General features: G+C 35.7%; 1 protein-coding gene across 4 annotated transcripts in view; it reads left to right on the forward strand.

The window, feature by feature from the left end:
• Positions 1-19028, forward strand: part of LOC114085979 (KRAB domain-containing protein 4) — a 28931-nt gene that overhangs the window by 6489 nt on the left and 3414 nt on the right. For 2 of the 4 annotated variants that reach the window (XM_027927292.2, XM_027927293.2), the window contains exons 5-6: positions 6065-6108; positions 7688-7774. The exons of 1 other annotated variant lie outside the window; for it this stretch is intronic. In XM_027927292.2, the coding sequence (XP_027783093.1) occupies positions 6065-6108 (44 nt within the window). In that variant the 3' untranslated portion in view covers positions 7688-7774. Of the gene's footprint in view, positions 1-3086; positions 3194-6064; positions 6109-7687; positions 7775-19028 lie in introns of those variants that run through there. One more of the 4 variants, XM_071606379.1, reaches the window with a different exon arrangement.

Consider the following 19028-nt stretch of genomic DNA (forward strand, 5'->3'; position numbering starts at 1 on the left):
TTTAGAGATTCATTTCAGAGCAACATTCTTGGTCAAATGTAGAGGCACCCTGGACCGGTCTTTGTGGCCCCCACTGCTCTCCTGCTTCTCCTTGGTTTTTTTTTGTTTGTTTTTTTCAGCTATAGTATCGTTGTTATAGCTCAGTGCACCACCATATCTGCTGCCTCACAGAGATGCATGAGGATTCCAGTGTACTGATGGCACAATTTCTTAATTTCCAGTGATACCTGGAATTAGAACGAATGTTCTCATTTCACTGGTATCCTGAAAGGGATGAAAACTATATTCAGGATAGTCCACCCTCCTGATTCACAATGCCTGTCTATTTATTTAGTACCAGGGACTGAATTCAAGGGTACTTAACCACTGAATTATATCTCCAGCCATTTATATTTTTTAATTTTGAGACAGGGTCTCTCTAAGTTGCTTAGGGCCTGGCTAAATTGCTGAGGCTGGCTTTAAACTTGCAATCTTCCTGCCTCGATTTCCCAAGTCACTGGGATTACAGGTGTGTGCCCCCACACCCAGCACAATGTCCTTATATTAAAACTGCATTCTATTAAAATTTAATATAGACATGCACATGTTCAGTCTGAGTGCAGAACATAGGATAAAATGTAATCTTAGATTCATTCCCAGTTACATCTCCCAAGAGCAGCCTTAACTAAAGGTTTCTGTTTTCAGTTCTTCTGTTGAGCACCACCATAGGTCTAGGGAATATCTTTATTCCTACACTTCTTGAATTTTCATTTGTATCTCCTCTCAATGAAAGATAAGAATTAGCTTACTTACCCTTTGGCTTTCTGCTCTCAGCTCTTCATGTTACTTAAATTCTTATCTCCTTTGTTACATTTATAACTTTAAATAACATTTTTTTGCATTCCACATGGTAATTTCAAATGCAGTAGCTCAGGAGGCTGAGGCTAGAGGATTATGGGTTCAAAGCCAGCATAAGCAACTTAGTGCAGCCCTGAGTAACTCAGTGAGGCATTGTCTCTAAATAAAATACAAAAAGGGACTCAGGATGTGGCTCAGTGTTAAATGCCCCTGAGTTCAAATCCATGGTACCAAAAATAAAATGCCTAGCACACAGAGGAGTGTGCCTGTAATTGCAGCAACTTGGGAGGCTGAGGCAGAAAAATTGAAAGCCTGAGGCCAGCCTCAGCAATTGGTGAGATCCTGTCTCAAAATAAAAAAGAAAGAGGTCTGGGGATGTAGGTCAGTGGTAAAGCCCCTTGGTTCAATCTCCAGTTACCCCCCCCCCCACACACACACACATATACCAAAAAAAAAAAAAACCCTATAGCTTATTTCTCTACTGAACACACAGAACCCTAGATAGAAGAGTGTGCATCTCGTTCTTATTTACCCAGTGTTGGACTGGTGGAAGACAATGAATAAATATTATATCGTTTTGTACCTGGGCAGAGGAAGGAGACTTGTTATTCATCCACACACAAGTGGCTAAGAGTATGGACTTTGTAGCCACATAGTCTGGGTTCAAAATCTGGCCATTTCTCTCAGTAGCTGTCACTGTGGACAAATGGCTTTGCCTCTCTTCACTCATTGTAGAAGGGGGCTAATGATAAAACTTAGTGATTATCAAAAGTTAATGAATTGATGTATGTAAAGCATCTGAAATGGTACCTGGCATTAAGGAAGCACTCAAAATTTCATCACTGTTTTTACCCATACAGAAGGGGGGTTTTCTGTTTGTTTTGTTTTATGGAGTGATTGTTAACCAGATATATATTTCATAATTACTATGGAACTCTCACAATAGTCATGAGTAGGCCCCACTCTCTAGAAATTTTTTCAGAAACCTGGGGTGGGCCTGGTTATATGGATTTTGAATAACATTCCAGAGAGTTCTAATGTCCATGTTTAGTTAAAGGTATGCTGCTTAAAATATCTGCTAGAGAGATTTCAAGGAAATGGGAGACATAGCAAAGCCAGAATCCAAGAGCATGGGATCAGGATGGGATGGGAATATAGGAGCATGTGGACTTGCTCCTAGACAACCCTCATAATTCCCAAGGGTGGATGCAAAAAGCAACTTGAATTGCTTCCCATTCTTCCATACTTAATCTATTTGGGGACTGTAACCCCCCCCCCCCCATGCCTGGATAGGTCTCTGATAGTTCTCTAGGCTAATTTCAGATAATAAAAGTCTCCTAGGAACTGTTGGTCTCAAGAGTAACCTCATTATAATAATAAAAAACTATCATCAAATCCCATGTAGTAGTAGAACCTCTGAAATTTATGTAACATTTATTGATTTTTTCACAGAACGAATTTTTAGCTTTGTTAATTTCTTTGTGGTTTCCTCTTTGTTTTGTTAATTTTTCTCCTTTTACTTTTATTTCCTCTTTTCTATTTAGGCTGGATTTGCTTTGCTATTCTTTACCCAGATTTTCCCCCCAAAATTTTATTATGAAAATTATCATAAAGAACAAGTAAAAGAGTTACAGATTGAATGCACATATAATATCTCCACCTGGATTCAATAATTAACATTTTGCTATATTTGATTTATCTCCTGTCTGTCTGCCAATTCCTCTGTCCTTCCATCAGTTTACCTGTATTTTTTGCAGTGCTTTTCAAAGTAAGTTGCAGAGACTCGTACACTTCACCCCCTGAATTCCCTATAGGCATATCATTGGTACTTATGAGGTATTTTAATAAAAGGATATGCATTATTGGCATGTGATCTTTGGCTATATGTTGTAATATTCTAACATAATTCTCTGTATATATTTTTTGTATGGTCATTATATATTTATGCTGATGTTACTGTGTTGCTTTGTTTTCAAGTGAGATTTATTGAGCTATAATAATGTCCAGTATGAAGTTCACCTTCCCTAGGTACACAGTTCTATAATTTTGACAAATATAATTATGTGACTATCACCACAATCAAGATATTCAACATTTTCATCTCTCCCCAAACAACCTTTGTTTCCGTTTATAATTAAACTTTCTCTCCACCCCAGGCTTCATCTCTTTCCCTTCTAGTTTGTTTGTTTCTAGAATTTCATATAAATGAGTCATATATGACTTCTCTCACTTACTTTAATGCTTTTTAGGTTCATCCATGTTGTGTATGCATCAGCAGTTTGTTCCTTTTTATAGCTGAGTAGTGTTCCAGTTTATCGATGGACCAGTTAATGCACATTTGACTTGTTCCCAGTTTTTGGCTATTCTGAATGAAGCTTGTGAACATTCTTGTACAGGTATTTGTATGATTGACATATGATTTCATATCTCTTGGGAAATATGAGATTTAGAGTGGGATTGCTTGGTCTTATGGTAAGCATATATTTAACTTTGTAAGATATTGCCAAAGTATTTTCCAATGTGGCTGTATCATTTTGTTTTTCCACCAACAACACACCTTTCTAGTGGGTATGTAGGGGATCTCATTGTGATTTAAATTTGCATTTATATAATAATTAATTATATTGGGCACGTTTTCATGTGCTTATTTGCCATCTCTGTACCTTCTGTGGTCAAGTATCTGTTGTAATATTTTGCTATTCTGGTTTATTATTAAATTGTATGGGTTATTTATATATTCTGGCTATAAGTTTTCACCAGCTATGTGTTTTCCAAGTATTTATTCCCAGGCTGTGGCTTGTTTTGTTATTAATAATATCTTTCACAAATGTTTTTTGTTTTTGATAGAGTCTAGTTTATCAAGTTTTTCTTCTGTGATCATACTTTTTTGTGTCCTATTTAGCAACCTCTAACCCAGTAACAAAGATTTTTTTCACATGTTTTATTCTAGGAGATTTATCATTTTAATAGTTATATGTAAGTCTATGACTGATAAGGAGCTAATTTTTGTATCTGGTGTGAGGTAAGGGTTAGCATTCTTTTATATTATTCTTTGCATATGCATTTCCAAATGTTCCTGTAACATTTTTGGAAAGGCCATTCTTTCTTTATTAATTTACTTTGGCATCATTTTTGAAAATTATTTGAACACTTATGTTTCAACCTATATACCAGTGTCACACTGTCTTAATTACTGTAGCCTTATATTAAGTGCTCAAATCAGGTAGTATGAGTCCTCTAACTTTCTTTCCCTTTTCATAATATTTTGGCTATTCTAGGTCCTTAATATTTTTTTTTTACAAATTTTAGAATCATCTTTTCAACTTCTGTCAAAGGCCTGCAAAGGATTTTGTATGAGATTGCATTGAATCTGTGGATCATTGATATGTTAACAATATACAGTCCTCTAATTCATAAATATGGTATATCTCTCCATTTACTTATGTCTTAAATTTGTTCTCTGTAATATTTTGCAGTTTTGAATGAACAGGTCTTGCAATATTTTCTTTAACTTACCCCTGTATTTTATGTTCATAGAAGATAATATAAATGGTGTATTTATGCATATACACATACATATTTGTTTTATATTTCAATTTCTCATTGGTCATTGCCAGTTATAGAAATATAACTGATTTTTTTATGTGGTTTTGTATCCTGGAACCTTTCTAAGCTCACATATTAGTGCTAGTAGCTCTTTTATATATGGCTTGGCATTTTCTATATAAATTATCATGTTATGAATAAGGACAGTTTCTTTCTTTCCAATCTAGATGCCTTTACTTTTTTTCTTGCTTTATTGTACTGGTTAGGATCCTTGCTATAATATTGACAAGGAATAGGGAGGGCAATATACTTGCCTTGACCCTGATCTTAGGACAAATACATTCACTCTCACAATTAGGTATAAGTTTACTTATAGGATTTTTCATAGATGACCTGATAAAAGTTGAGGATATTTCCTTCTAATCCTGCTTTTCTCCAAGTTTTTATCATTAATGAATGTTGAACATACTTTTTATGGATCAATTGATACATTGTATTGTTTCTCCCTAAGATAGTTGCATTTTATATTATTATTGATATTATTAGATTTAGGCCTATCATTGTATTATTTCTTTTCTGTTTGACCTCCCTCCTTTTGTTTGTTGTTCTGCTTCACTGTTCTACTCTTTGGAATATTTGACTATTTTTTTTAATTTAACTTTTTATTTTTATGTAATTGTAGGTTCTCATGCTCTTGTAAGAAATACTACAGAGAGACCACATGTACTCTTTATCCTGTTTCCCCCAATGGTGACAGCTTTAAAAACCCTGATACAAATCACAGCAAGCATATTGATATTGCGAAAATCAGGATACAGAATATATTTCTGTTACCACAAGGATCTCTATATTGCTATTTTATAGCCAGATCTATTTCCTTCCACTCCCAACTCTTCCTTAAATTATTAATTTATTCTCCATTTCTATGATTCTTTCATTTCAAAATTATTATATAAATGGAGTCATGCAGTATGAAACTATATGGGATTGGAGCTTTTCACCCAGCATAATTCTATGGAGATTCACCCTGTTGCGTGTACCAATAGTTTCTTTCTTTTAATTACCGAGTAGTAATTCGTCAAATGGATACACCATAGTTTAACATTCCCCCTTTGAAGGATATTCCTATTTTCAACTTTGTTGATTTCTGTTCTAATTTTTACTCTTTTCTTCTGATGATCTTTCTTCATTTCTAACATATACATTCAGAACTGTAAATATCCCTCCAAATTCTGCTTTAGCTATGTCTTACAAATTATATGTTTTTTTTTTTTTCATTTTTGTTTCATTCAAAATATTTTAGATGTCCCTTAAGGCTTATTTAGAAGTAAGTATGTCTTTAAATTTCCAAATATATGGGGTTTTCCAAATATCTTTCTCTCATTGATTTCATTGATACTGTTATTGCACATATTATTTCTTATAAATTTGTTATATTTTGTTTTAAGACCCAGAATATGTCTTATCTTGGTGAATGTTTGATATGCACTTGAAAAGAATGTGTATCCTGCTGTTGTTTGATGTAGTGTTTTATGAATGTCAATTAGTGGAGTTGGCTGATAGCGCCATTCACATTATCTATATTCTTGTTGGTTTTCTGTCTATTCGTTCTATCAATTATTGAGACAAAGAGTGTTGAAGTCTCCAACAATAATTGTGGATTTGTCTGTTTCTCTTTCAGATGTATCCATTTTTGCCTCATGTATTTTGAAGTGCTGTTATTAGGTACATATGCTTTTAGGATTGTTATTTCTTCTTGGAGAATTAACCATTTTATCATTTTGTAATGTCCTTCTTTGTCTTAGAAATCTTTCTTGTTCTGAAGTCATTGTCTGAAATTATTGTAGTTACTCCAGCTTTCTCTTAGCTAGGTTTTCATGTTATATATCCATCCCTTTACATATTTTAAATTGAAAGACTTTATTTTTAGTACAGTTTTAGATTTATAGTAAAATAGACCAGCTAGTACCAAAAGTTTCCTTATACCTCTCCCCGACCCCAGTTTTCCCTAATAGTAACATCTTGCATTAGTGGTGTATACTTGTCACAATTTATGTGTGAATGTTAATACATTATTAACTAAAGTCCATATGTTACATTAGGGTTCACTCTTTGTGTTGTACAGTTCTATGGAAATGCTCAAAAATCCACCATTAATGCATTATACAGAATAATCTCAGTGCCATAAAATTTCCCTATGCTTCACTTTTTCATCCTTTTTCCCCTCCCTCCTGGCAAGCACTGATCTTTTTACTGTCTCTGTAGTTTTGTCTTTCCCAGAATGTTATATGTTTGGAATCACACAATATATAGCCTTTTCAGACTGGCTTCTTTCAAATAGCATATGTATTTAAGTTTCCTCTATGTCTGTTCATGGCTTGATAGCTCATTTCTTTTTATTGATGAATAATATTCCATTGTATGGATGTACCAGTTTGTTTATCCATTCAGCTACTAAAGGATATCTTAGTTGCTTCCAGTTTGGGGCCATTATGAGTAGAGCTGCTATAAACATCCATGTACAGACTTCTGTGGACATGTTTTCAACTCATTGTGGATCATTTCCCTTTGAAGTTTATGATTTTTTTTTTTACTGTGAACTCCTTTTCAGTGAGAGTTCTTTTTTATGAAAGCTATGGAAGCATCACTGTAGAATGGTTTAGAAATGGAGCCCACTAGTTTCACTAATGTAGAACCAATTTAGGTGTATTTTTCAACTTTGGGGGTCTTGTATGATACTTCAAATGTCCATTTGGGATGTACTCCCACATGTGGTAGAGGACTAGGGTTCTGATTTCTTATAAGTAACTCCTTATTCTTCTTACCATTTTCATTAACTAGTGGGTGACATCACTCTAATTCCTATTTCACAAACAGAGATAGCTTTCATGATTCCCAGCTTTAAACTGGGAGCTCAATTCTAGTTCTCTGCACATTTATGCCCTGTGGCCTGGAATTCACACTCATGATTAGAGCCTTAATCTCTCAACTGCAAAGCCACACAGATTCAGTTTTTATTCACCCTCTCACTTTAAATTTCTTCTTCATTTTTGTCACCTAGTAAATTTCTTGGCTTTTAGCTTGGCTGCATATTACATTTTTTGGGTTAAATTTGGGCCAGCATTTCTTTGCATTTGCAGTCAGCACAGGTAGGGGTGGTGGAACATGGGGAGGATCCATCCACATCAGCTTAAGTCATGTTGATAGGAGTTCACCACAGGGCATTTAGGGCTTAATGTTTTCCCATAATATTATAGTTTAAAAAGACTTACAAATTGAAGGATTTATCATATTTTTCCCCTAGAAGTCTGGCAAGTTGATGAGCAGATAGATAACTACAAGGAAAGTCAAGACAGACCTCTGTGGCAAGCTGCAGTCATAGACAAGGAAACACTGAAGGATGAAAGTAATCAAGATTGCAGAATATGCAGAAAAATCATTTATCTGAGCAAATGCTTTGTTTCTGTAGGACGAAGACTCCCTAAGTATTATTCATGGAAAAGTTGTTCAAACCATAATTTTAATTTTCTTAGTCAAATCAGAAGCTATGTAAAAAAGAAAAATGATGGTGTAAGGTAAATTGGAAATTATATCTCCATTCTAATCTTGATAAAGCCCAACCTGCAGAGAAATTTTTTGAACCCAGTCAACAAGGAAAAGGCCTCCACCAGAAGCAAGCCCTTAATAAAAGATAATTCAAACTGGGAAGAAATTCTATAAATGTACTGAATTTGATAGTGTTTTTCTAGAAAACCAACCTTGTTGCCCATCAAAGAATTCACACTGGAGAGAAGCCTTATGAATGCTGTGAATTTGCAAAAACCACCAGCCAGAAGATAGCCCTCATAGCACACCTGAGAACTCATTCAGGAGAGAAATTCTATGAATGCAGTGAATGGGAAAAACCTTTTTCCAGAAGGCACCCCTCATCAAAAATCAGAGAATTCATATAGGAGAAAGACACTATAAATGCAGTGACTGTGAGAAAGCAGTCAATAGGAAAGTCACTCTCATTTAATATCAGAGGATTCATACAGGGGAGAAAAATTATGAATGCAATGAATGTGGAAAACTTTTCAGTGTGAAATCAACTCTCATTGGGTATCATAGAACTCATATAGACGAGAGAGGCCCTATGATGACTGGGAAAGACTTCAGTGGGAAGACACCTCTCACTAAACATCAGAGAAGTCACACAGGACATAAAACCTAAAGTCTACAAATAAACTTTCAGGTGGAATAACTATTCTTTAGTTATACATTATTACACACTGTGCATCAAATAATTCATTGAAAGTAATCATGTAAATCCAGTGAATATCAGAAAGCCTTCAGATATTGCTCAGCCTTTATTTGATTTAAGAAAACTCAATGTTGTAATATTTAAAGAATGTAATAAACATAAATTTCATTTATGAGTTGTAATATATTGTTCATCAAAGAATTTATGAAGGGCCAAAACTATGAATATAGTGAAATTTTGGAAAGAAAATCTCATTTTATATCAGAGCTCTTATGTTCAGGAGATGCTATCAATTTCATAAGTTGAAGAGCCCAGTTTTCCTAGGTACTATGAGGAAAATCATGTGTCAGATACCTCATTATACATTTTATAGAAAAGACCACAGGTTTATTATTATATAAACACTCAATTATATACATATTCTTTGTGAATATGTTATAAACCTTTTGAAAGTATAAATATTCCAGGAAGACTATAAAAACAATCCTTGCTTGGTTGATCTGACAGATTAATTTGTAATAGAGAATCTCTAAATGAACCAGGTATGGTGCATGCCTGCAGGAGGATCAAAAGTTCAATGTCAGGAGCTGGGGTTGTAGCTCAATGGTAGAGCACTTGCCTGGCATGCGTGAGACACTGGGTTCAATTCTCAGCTCCACATATAAATAAATAAAATAAATAAAGGTCTATCAGCAACTAATATATATATATATATATATATATATATATATATATATATATATATATATATTCGTATATATAGTAAGTTCAAGGTCATATATAATAAATATGTATGTGTGTATATATATATATATATATATGAAGTTCAAGGTCAGCTTTAGCAATTTAGCCAGACTATCAAAATGAAAAAAGGGCAGGGGATGTGACTCAGTGGTAGAATACTCCTGGGTTCAATCCCCAGTACCAAAAACCAAAAAAGGCAAGAATCTTTAAATAGATTAGTTTGAAAGGGGATGAGCTAGCAGGATCCCCAAACAAAAAGGACTCAAAAAGGAGCAATTACCCATGGATTTTATCTATCATAAGTACAAAAGTATAAATATCTTATGGGGAAAGTTTATAGCCTTCTGGGATGCCTTTCTTAGGAAAAGTCATTATATTCTATTTTAAGTAATTTAATGATGGAGTAATAGGAGGTTCAGGATTTATAGGAAAGATTCTATAAGAGCAATATTTTTTTTTTCTTTTTTTTGCATAGTATTTAGGATTGAACCCAGAGGTGCTCTACCACTGAAATATGTCCCTCTATCCCTTTTCATTTTTTTTTTTTTTTTTAGAGACAGGGTCACACTAAGTTCCCCAGGCTGGCCTCAAACTTGTGATCCTCCTCCCTCAGTCTTCAGAGTAGCTGGGATTACAGGCATGTGCCACCAAAGCCCAGCAGTATTAATTGAAATCAAAATTTTTAGCCAGTTGAATATCCAGTGATAGGTGATTGAGTATTGATACATTCTTAAATTTGAATAATATGCTGCCATTAATGCATTCATATTTTAAGAATTTTAGAAAATGTTCAAGATTACAGAACTGTACTTTATGATCTGTGTTGTAAAATGACATTTGGGAATGATATGCACTATTTGATTTCAGTGTATCTGGGTTGTGTGAATATAGGCAAATTTTAAAATTATATGCATTTATATTGCATTTATGTCTTTTGTGTATGTGTATGTGTTTATCACATATGTGGAGAGAGGCACAGAAAAATAAGAAGAAAAATGCATTCCAATATTAATAGTGGTTAATTTGGATATTAGAATTGCTGATTTTTAAATAATTATTTTAAATATATTTTGCTTAGTTTTCTGATTTTTCTTTCTCATATGTTTTTCTATCCAGAACTCTTTTTTAATACATGACTATTCTGCTACTTTCTGTTCTGCTCATATCATCTTACTTTGACATATCTGCACATATTTACATATTTATTACTTTCCCATGTGGTCATCTGTTTGATTTCAATGTTAAAAGAATATATCATACACCTTTTAGAATGGATATCTCACAATTTTAACAATAGAGTGATTTTTCCAATGAGAATTATAACGTCTTCATACTTTCTTTTACACTTTATCCTCACCAAATCCCGTGACCAAAATCATAAGCCACCGTATTTTATAGATGGGAAGCACTGCAGTGAGTGATTCAAGGTCCTACAGGTAATAAGAACAAACCAATGCAAACCCAAATTCCCATATGAAAAGGCAAAGCCCTTTTCATTCTGCTCTTGGTGATTGTCACTGGATACTCTTTTCTCTTTTCCTCTTTTATCCCTACTATTTCTCATTAATTCTCAACGTGCACTGTGGTTAGTATCTCTTAATATTGACTGTTTATGTAAGTAAAGGCTGTTCATTTTATAAAAACTACATTGTGTAATGGTGCTGCCATGAGAATCAGGAATGAATTCCTCTGATTCTCATGGCTACACTATTCAGTAAGGAGGGTAATGACAAACCACACACATCTCCAACCACACACAAATCCTGATATTTTATAGATGAAACAAAATCATAGTATTTCTACTTAAAACTTGATGTAAGCAGTATAACAAGCGTTAGCATCTATGATTCACATTCCAATGAAAGTTATTCGTGGTTTTTACAATATTCATCCCTCTAGACCTCACCCAATAGAAGAAAGGAGGGGACATCCTATCTGGTTATTTAATCTCTTCATTTTTATTTTGAGTTTAAACATTTAAAAAGAAAGTAATGGTCAGGCTGGGATTGTAGGTTAGTGATAGAGTATTTGCCTAGCACATGTGAGGCACAGGGTTCGATCCCTCAGCACCACATAAAAATAAATAAGAAATAAAGGTATGAAATTTGTTTTTTAAAAAAGAAAGTAATGGGGCTGGGGATATAATTCGGTGGTAGAACACATGCTTAGCTTATGTGAGACCCTGAGTTCAATCTTCAGCTCCAAACTAAAAAGTAACAAGCAGACTTTCATTTCCATGTATACTGTAGTTAGTCTTGCCAGGCCAGCAATTATGCTGCAACAATTGGCACAGGGGTGGGGGGAGAAGTAGAAAACATATTTAAAAGTCATAGAGCTGAAGAAACAATGAGGTCTAGATGAAATAAAATCTGAGAAAGTGAAGTGCTTTTACATATGGTACTGGGGATTGAACCCTGGGATGCCATGCCATTGAGCTACATTCCCAGCCGTTTTTTTTTTTTTTTTTGAGACAGGGTCTCACTATAAGCTGCCCAGGCTGAAATTGAACTTTTAATCCTCCTGCCTCAGCCTGCAGAGTCACTGGTATTACAGGAGTGTACCACCATGTCCAGCTGCAGTAGTTTTTCTAGATCAGCTGACAAGTGCTTTCCATTATCTTATCTGGGAGCATTTGCTGATTCTTGGTGTGCTGAGGATAGGCTTTGGCTCAGGCTGATGAACGATACAGGTGGAAAGAAATTCACAAGTGATTCCAGAAAATATATAAGTCTAGAAGATCTCTGAGCACGTCTTTTTTTTTTTTTTTTGTCCATAGAACATTTACTGAATTTATGATGGTATGAGAGGCTTAGAAGCTGAGTCAGAAAGGTAAAGTGAAATCTGCAGTTCCACTGTATTTGGAAACAGTCCAAATAAAAGAAGGGGCCTGCTACAGTCATAGTGATATAGGATAAGAACTTAGCTCAAAACCGATTATGGGGAGAGCTAAAACTCAAGCAGTCTTCCAGGTCTGAGGAGACAGAACCAACAGGCTCTCAAGAAAAAATTCAGAAGAAAAATCCCGAGGAACAGTGATGAACAAGAGCTGGGTTGTCATTCATATATATATATATATATATATATATATATATATATATATATATATATATATATATGAAGTATGTATGCTACAACTAAAAAATGCAATAGCCAAAATCTTACTGTATGGGTTTTAATACCACATTGGACATAATAGGAAAAAAAGAAAAAAAAATATATATATATATATATATATATATATATATATATATTTTTTAAATGTAGATGGATACAATACCTTTATTTTATTTGTTTTTATTTTTATGTGGTGCCAGGAATATGAACCCAGTGCCTCATGCATGCTAGGCAAGTGCTCTACCACTGAGCCACAACCCCGGCCCCTGGGTTGTCTTAATACTTCAAATCAGCCCTCATTGGATTGTAGTGATCAGTTCTAACTCTATCTCTTACAGAGGAAAAAGGCAAACAAAACCAACTGCAGCCTCTGTTTTATTTTCAGTATTGGGAATGGAAACCAAGGCCTCACACATGCCAGGAAAAAACTTTGCTACTGAGCTACACCCCAGCCCACCTCTATATTTTTTAAATACACAATGTCTGACAAAAACAGACAAAAGTATTACTAGGTATTAGAAAAGGCAGGGAAATGCAACTAAGAAAATTAACAACAGTTGCAGTAGTTGAAATCATAAGAATGAATGATCTCAAAGGACCCCTCTTTCTTCAATAATCTCCTGCAACCTGTGAATGTAATAAGATATTTCTTCTCTACTTATATTTTATTATAATGGCCAAAGGGCAATTATCTGAGTGAGCTTAATCTTTTTACACGAACCTTTTTTTTAAGCAAAGTTTTCTCCAGCTGGTTGGCAAAAGGAAATCAGAGATTGGAGGGATTCAACACATGGGATATTTTCTGTTATTGAAATGGAGAAATCTCATGGCAAAGAACTGTAGTGGCGCTCCAGGATCTGAGAGCATCTTCTGGCTGAGGCAGCCAGGAAATGAGGACCACAGTCCTACAGCCACAAGGAACAGAATTTAGCTAACAACCTGCATGCACTTAGAAACAGATTCTTCCCTATACACCTTCAGATACCAGCCCAACCCGGCCAACATCTTGATTTTCCCCTTGTGGGACAGAACTCAGCTATACCAATCTGAACTTATGACCTACAAAACATTTGAGTTAATAAATAGATATTGTTTTAGGCCACTAAGTTTGCAATTTGTTTTGGCAGCAACAGAAAACTAATTAAGCAAATTTAGATGGTTTTGATTCTGAAATTACAAAGCACTTTAAATGCCATGCTAAGGGCAAAAATAAAGCAAAATGGGTAAACGATGGAGGATTTAAAAATATTTGGAATATCTAAAAATGCATGAAGTATGTATGCTACAACTAAAAAATACAGTAGCCAAAATCTTACTGTATGGGTTTTTTTTTTTTAAGAGAGAGAGAGAGAGAGAGAGAGTGAATTTTAATATTTACTTTTTAGTTCTCGGCGGTCACAACATCTTTGTTTGTATGTGGTGCTGAGGATCGAACCCGGGCCGCACGCATGCCAGGCGAGCGCGCTACCACTTGAGCCATATCCCCAGCCCATTGTATGGGTTTTAATACCACACTGGACACAACAGAAAATAGGATTCATGAATTTGAAGACAGATCAATAGATTGATTTCAGAGGAAAATGCAAATACAGACTATGAGAGGCATTTGTGACACAGCTAAAAAGTAAGGCATATATAATTGGGATCCCAGAAGAGAAATATTAAAGACAGAATAATAATTGAGACAATGGTTAAATATTTTTGAAAAGCCAGTGAAAGATATCAAGCTAAGGAATCAAAAAGCTCTGAGAATCCCAAGCATGAATCATAAGACCTCAAATTTAATTTCCATTTATGATGGAGTAATGAGGTCCAAGTTACCCACCTCCTATAAACAACTAGAAATAGTAGATGATAATATTTGAGGTAACTTTCTGTATATCAAACAAAAGCAACACAGTATTATAAAACTGAAAAAAGGAATACAAATGATATGAGTCCCATGCTTGCCCTGGTTTTATGCCTGGAGGCTCTTTGTAAAATGAGATGGGTGGGGGAGCACTCCCTAGAAGAGTGTGGTGGTCAGAGTTGAGGAAAAAGATTAGTGTTTGGGAAGGCTGAGACAGCTGGAAATTTCAGGGCACTGTACTGCAAAGAAGGGAGTTGTTGACAAGAAGGAGCAATAGAAAGGTACATGGGAGATCCTTGAGTTTGTTGTTGAATATTTAGCTAAGTATGTGAAGAGTGAAACTTCTCAAGGCCAGGAAAAGAGCAATTGAGGAACTATAACTGAACAGTTTCCAGAGGTCACATGGGGTTGGAGTGTGTGCCAGAGTGGAGAATTCTTGTTAATCATCCCAGGCCATCAATTCCTAGAGGGAATCATGTCTTAATAATGGGGATACGTGAGCTCTGGAGTGAAGGCAACCATAAACCTAGCCTAATAATGCTAAAATTAAGGCATGAAGGAATGAAATTGATTCGCAAGTATCATAACTCCTTATTAGAATGAAGTCCAATACTCCTTAAAAATATAAAATTCAATGATGCATTCAACAATGTAAATTTATTATGTCTGTCATTCAGATATTAAAGAATGAAGACATGAGAAAATGTGTTGCATATCTAAGAAGTAAAAACAGATGATAGAAACAGATCAAGAGTTATGTTTTGGATCTTAAGTGTCCCCCAAAGGCCCATATGTTAAAGGCTTGGTCATCAGCCTGTGGCACTATTAAGAGGTGGAGAAATCTTAGGGAGGTGGAACATAGTGAAAGTGAGGTCACTAGGGGAGTAAACTTGAAGAGGCTATTGGGACCCCAGTTCCTATCCTATCTTTCTCTGCTTCCCTGACACCCTGACATAAGCAGGCCTTCTCCACCACACACCATTGCCATGATGTACTATGCCACTACAGACCCAAAGTGATGGGGCCAAGTGACTATGGACTGAAAATGAGCCAAATTAAATCTTTTCTCCTTTAAGTTTATTTTCTAAGATATTTTATCACAGCAATGGAAAGCTGACTAACACACCAAGAAATGACAAATATTAGAAATGTTTATTGTCATCAAAAATGGCATAATAAAGAACTCTAAAACACTACCTCTTCATAAAATTAATGAAAAGACTATAATGGAGTCCACTTCATGCTTTGAATATAACCCTGGTTGCTCTACCAGTGGTGGCTTATTTTAAAATTGACATGATTTTTTTCTTCTCTCTCTCCCTGTCCCTAACCGTGGGAGAAGCAAGATTAACCTTCCAATCCTAGGCCTTTGGTTACTGACCATAGGAATAAAGAAATCCAGACTTTGGGGCTGGCACCTGTGAATCTAAGAAATGGCTCTATCTCAAGGATAAAAATGAATTATGATTCCTGACAGGACATAGCCTTTATATTTCCTCCTTAAAAGTCCACGGTCTCCCTCTGGCAGTTAGAACTACAGGTTCTGGGAAAGGAGTCCCCTGTTTTTTTCCTTTGCTAACAAAGCAATAATACTTCTTTTTTTCTTTTTCTCCAAACCGTGTCCATGTAATTGGGTTGACCTTGGGAATAGACTGAGCATCTGGTATCAAAACTAGCAACTTTTTTTTTATTCTAGGAATAAAACAAATAGCTTGTAGCAACTGAAGAAGTATGTATTCAAGGAAAAAAAAAAACTGAATCTCAGTAAAAACAGCAAACTTTGTGACATTTTAACTTACCATAGTCCCATCCCATGCTCCCTGACTCAGAAGTCATTTAGAAAATGATAATCTGAATTCACAGTATCAATAACAGAGGGAGCAAAATAGACCTCATTTGTAAAGAATTATCCTTAAGAATCTGTCTACTGGCTTCATGGAAGACTCACTACAAAAGTTTATCTTTACCTATTTCAGAAATTTCCAAATGCAAAAGTGCAGAGCATTTGTTTAAAATATTTACAGGCAAATATTTTATTCCCTGTTACCTGAGGAAATAGATGACAGTTGAAGAAAACAATATTCTGATAAAATGCTTGGGAAGAAAGCCTTCTGAATTAAACACTTTGGGAAATAGATTTTCAAAAACTCCTAAGTATTGCCAGGAAACTAGAATGCCAAGGACATGCTCAGGGGAGTGTTCATGCTCTGGAAGGCACTAATTTTTTACTTTTGGCTGACCTTGGGGTTCTGCTGACCTTGGAGTTCTGCACAAGCAGGATGTCAAGGCTAGGACAGAGTTGTAAACTGCCTGGGTACATGGTGAAGGTGTGCCCCAAAACACAGAGCCACTCTGCAAAGACAGATTTTTGGTTTCAAGCATTTAAGTAAATCTTTATCCAATAGAACACTGCTAGGCTAACTGAACAGAAATGTCAGCAACTGCACACAACAAAGAAAACCTACATCAAAAATTAGTTCAGAAGCCCAGCATAGTGGCACATGCCTGTAATCCCAGCAATTTGGGAGGCTGAGGCAGGAGGATTGCAAATTCAAAGCCAGCCTCAGCAACTTAGCAAGATTCTAAGCAACTTAGTGAGACCTTGTCTCAAAATTAAAAATAAAAAGGGTTGGGGATGTAGTTCACTGATAAAGTACTCCCGGGTTCAATTCCTAGTACAAAAGAAAATTAGAAAAGTTACTAAACAACCACTATAAAAAAAGCAAGTCCTTAATTAAGGGGAGAATTTAATTTCCAGAGTTGCTACATTATAATAGTGTAAAACTGTTTTAACATTTATATTTCAACTTAATTAAATACATCAGTAGAATAAAAAAAAAAGCCAGGCATGATGACGCATGCCTGTAAATCCAGCTACCCAGGAGGCTGAGGTAGGAGAATTGCAAGTGCAAGGCCATCCTCAGCAACATAGTGAGCCTCTGTTTAAAATACAAAAAAAAAATCAGGGCTGGGGGTGTGGCCAGTGGTAGAGTACCCTGGGTTCAATCTCCAGTACTACAAAATAAATGATAGATAGATAGACAGACAGACATGATCTTTTCAATAGTTACAGGAAAATTATTTGGCAAGATTAATGTACATTCATGGGGAAAAAATCCCTTTCAGTAAACTGGGAATAAAAGGGAACTTCCTTAGTCTGTTAAAGGACATTTAGAAAAAGCCACAGCCTGTATCATATTAAATGTTGAAAGCTTAAACCCTTTCTCTCGAGTTCATTAATTTTCCTTCACCTGTGTCAATTTTGCTGATAAGCCTGGCATCCCTGGAAATAAAATTGATGGGCATCCAGTAGGATATCTGTTTAATATTACCACTGGAAAAGGTCAAGATTAAAAGAGCAGGAGTCTTAGGGCAATTGCCTCCTTTTAAAAATGAGGGTCCTTTACTTAGTTCCCAGATCCTAGCCAATCTTCAGACCCAGAACCATTTGTAGCAAGATTTGCCCATGTTCTTCAAGGAAGGATTATACAACATTGTAGCAGGCATACATTTATAATGCTTACCCTCATTTTTCCCCAAAGGAAACTATGACATTTATTTGAGTGACTATACACTAGGGAAAATGGAATGCCCAGAAACTTTTAGACACAGCTTTCTGAGTTGGCACCTATAATAAAATGCTCAAAGCATCATTGTGGCCCTCTTGTAAGAGAGGGAGTCTATTGGGTCCAGATAATAAATGGAATACAGTGTAAATCTGACTCATAGTGGCCCATTGCATCTGCAAACCTTCCCAGTGATCATGTCCCCATTCTCCAAGTGCATAATTGAAATTTACATACTTGGAGGTTGGATTCCTCTCTGCCTGGGGTCCTTTATTCTGTGCAGTAAGATCTTTCATAGTAGGGAGAACCAATGGAAATATCTTCCTCCTCCTTCCCCCACCAACCAAGAGTGTAAATTAAAACAACATTTCACCCTAGGGGTGACAGGTATTAGTGCCACCATTAAATATCAAAAGGAAAAAAATGAATTGTGGTCCCTATATATTTAATTCACTATTCTGGCCACTTCAGAAACCAGCTAGTTCCTAGAGAATGACTGTAGACTACCACAATTAAGGTAAGCTGCATTGGGATCTAGAGGTAACATATTCCTAGAAATGCTTCTCAGGCCCATATAACAGTTGACACAGAAGGCTGCCAGCTTTGAGTGGATCCTAGAGTAGGAAATGCTCTATAGCATGCCCAGGCTGTAATTTCTTAGATCATGTGTTCTGGATGGCCCTATGGTGTTCAAGCTGTCAGTGGTGGGAAAAGATGTAGTATGAGGATGCATCTCTGAGATTTTTAGAGCAAGGCCATGGAATCTACAACAGTGAACTATGATACTTTTAAGAAACCACTCTCTGTTAGGTTCCATAAACCTCATTTTACCATGCTTTCCATTCCACTTACTGAATAACACAAATATGCAAATTTTAATTTTTACTGTGGTCCAGAACAAGAGTCCACTTTTATTTTATTTTTATTATTTTTTTGGTACCAGGGATTGAATCCAAGGGCACTTAACATTGAATCCAAGGGCCCTTTTAAATATTTTATTTAGAGACAGGGTCTTGCTGAATTGCTTTGGGCCTTGCTAAATTGCTGAGGCTAGCTTTGAATCCGTGATCTTCCTGCCTCAGCTTCCTGAGCCACTAGGATTACAGGAGTGTGCTACCATGCCTGGCAG

This window comes from Marmota flaviventris, chromosome X (assembly GCF_047511675.1).
Source record: "Marmota flaviventris isolate mMarFla1 chromosome X, mMarFla1.hap1, whole genome shotgun sequence".
Taxonomy (NCBI): Eukaryota; Metazoa; Chordata; class Mammalia; order Rodentia; family Sciuridae; genus Marmota; species Marmota flaviventris.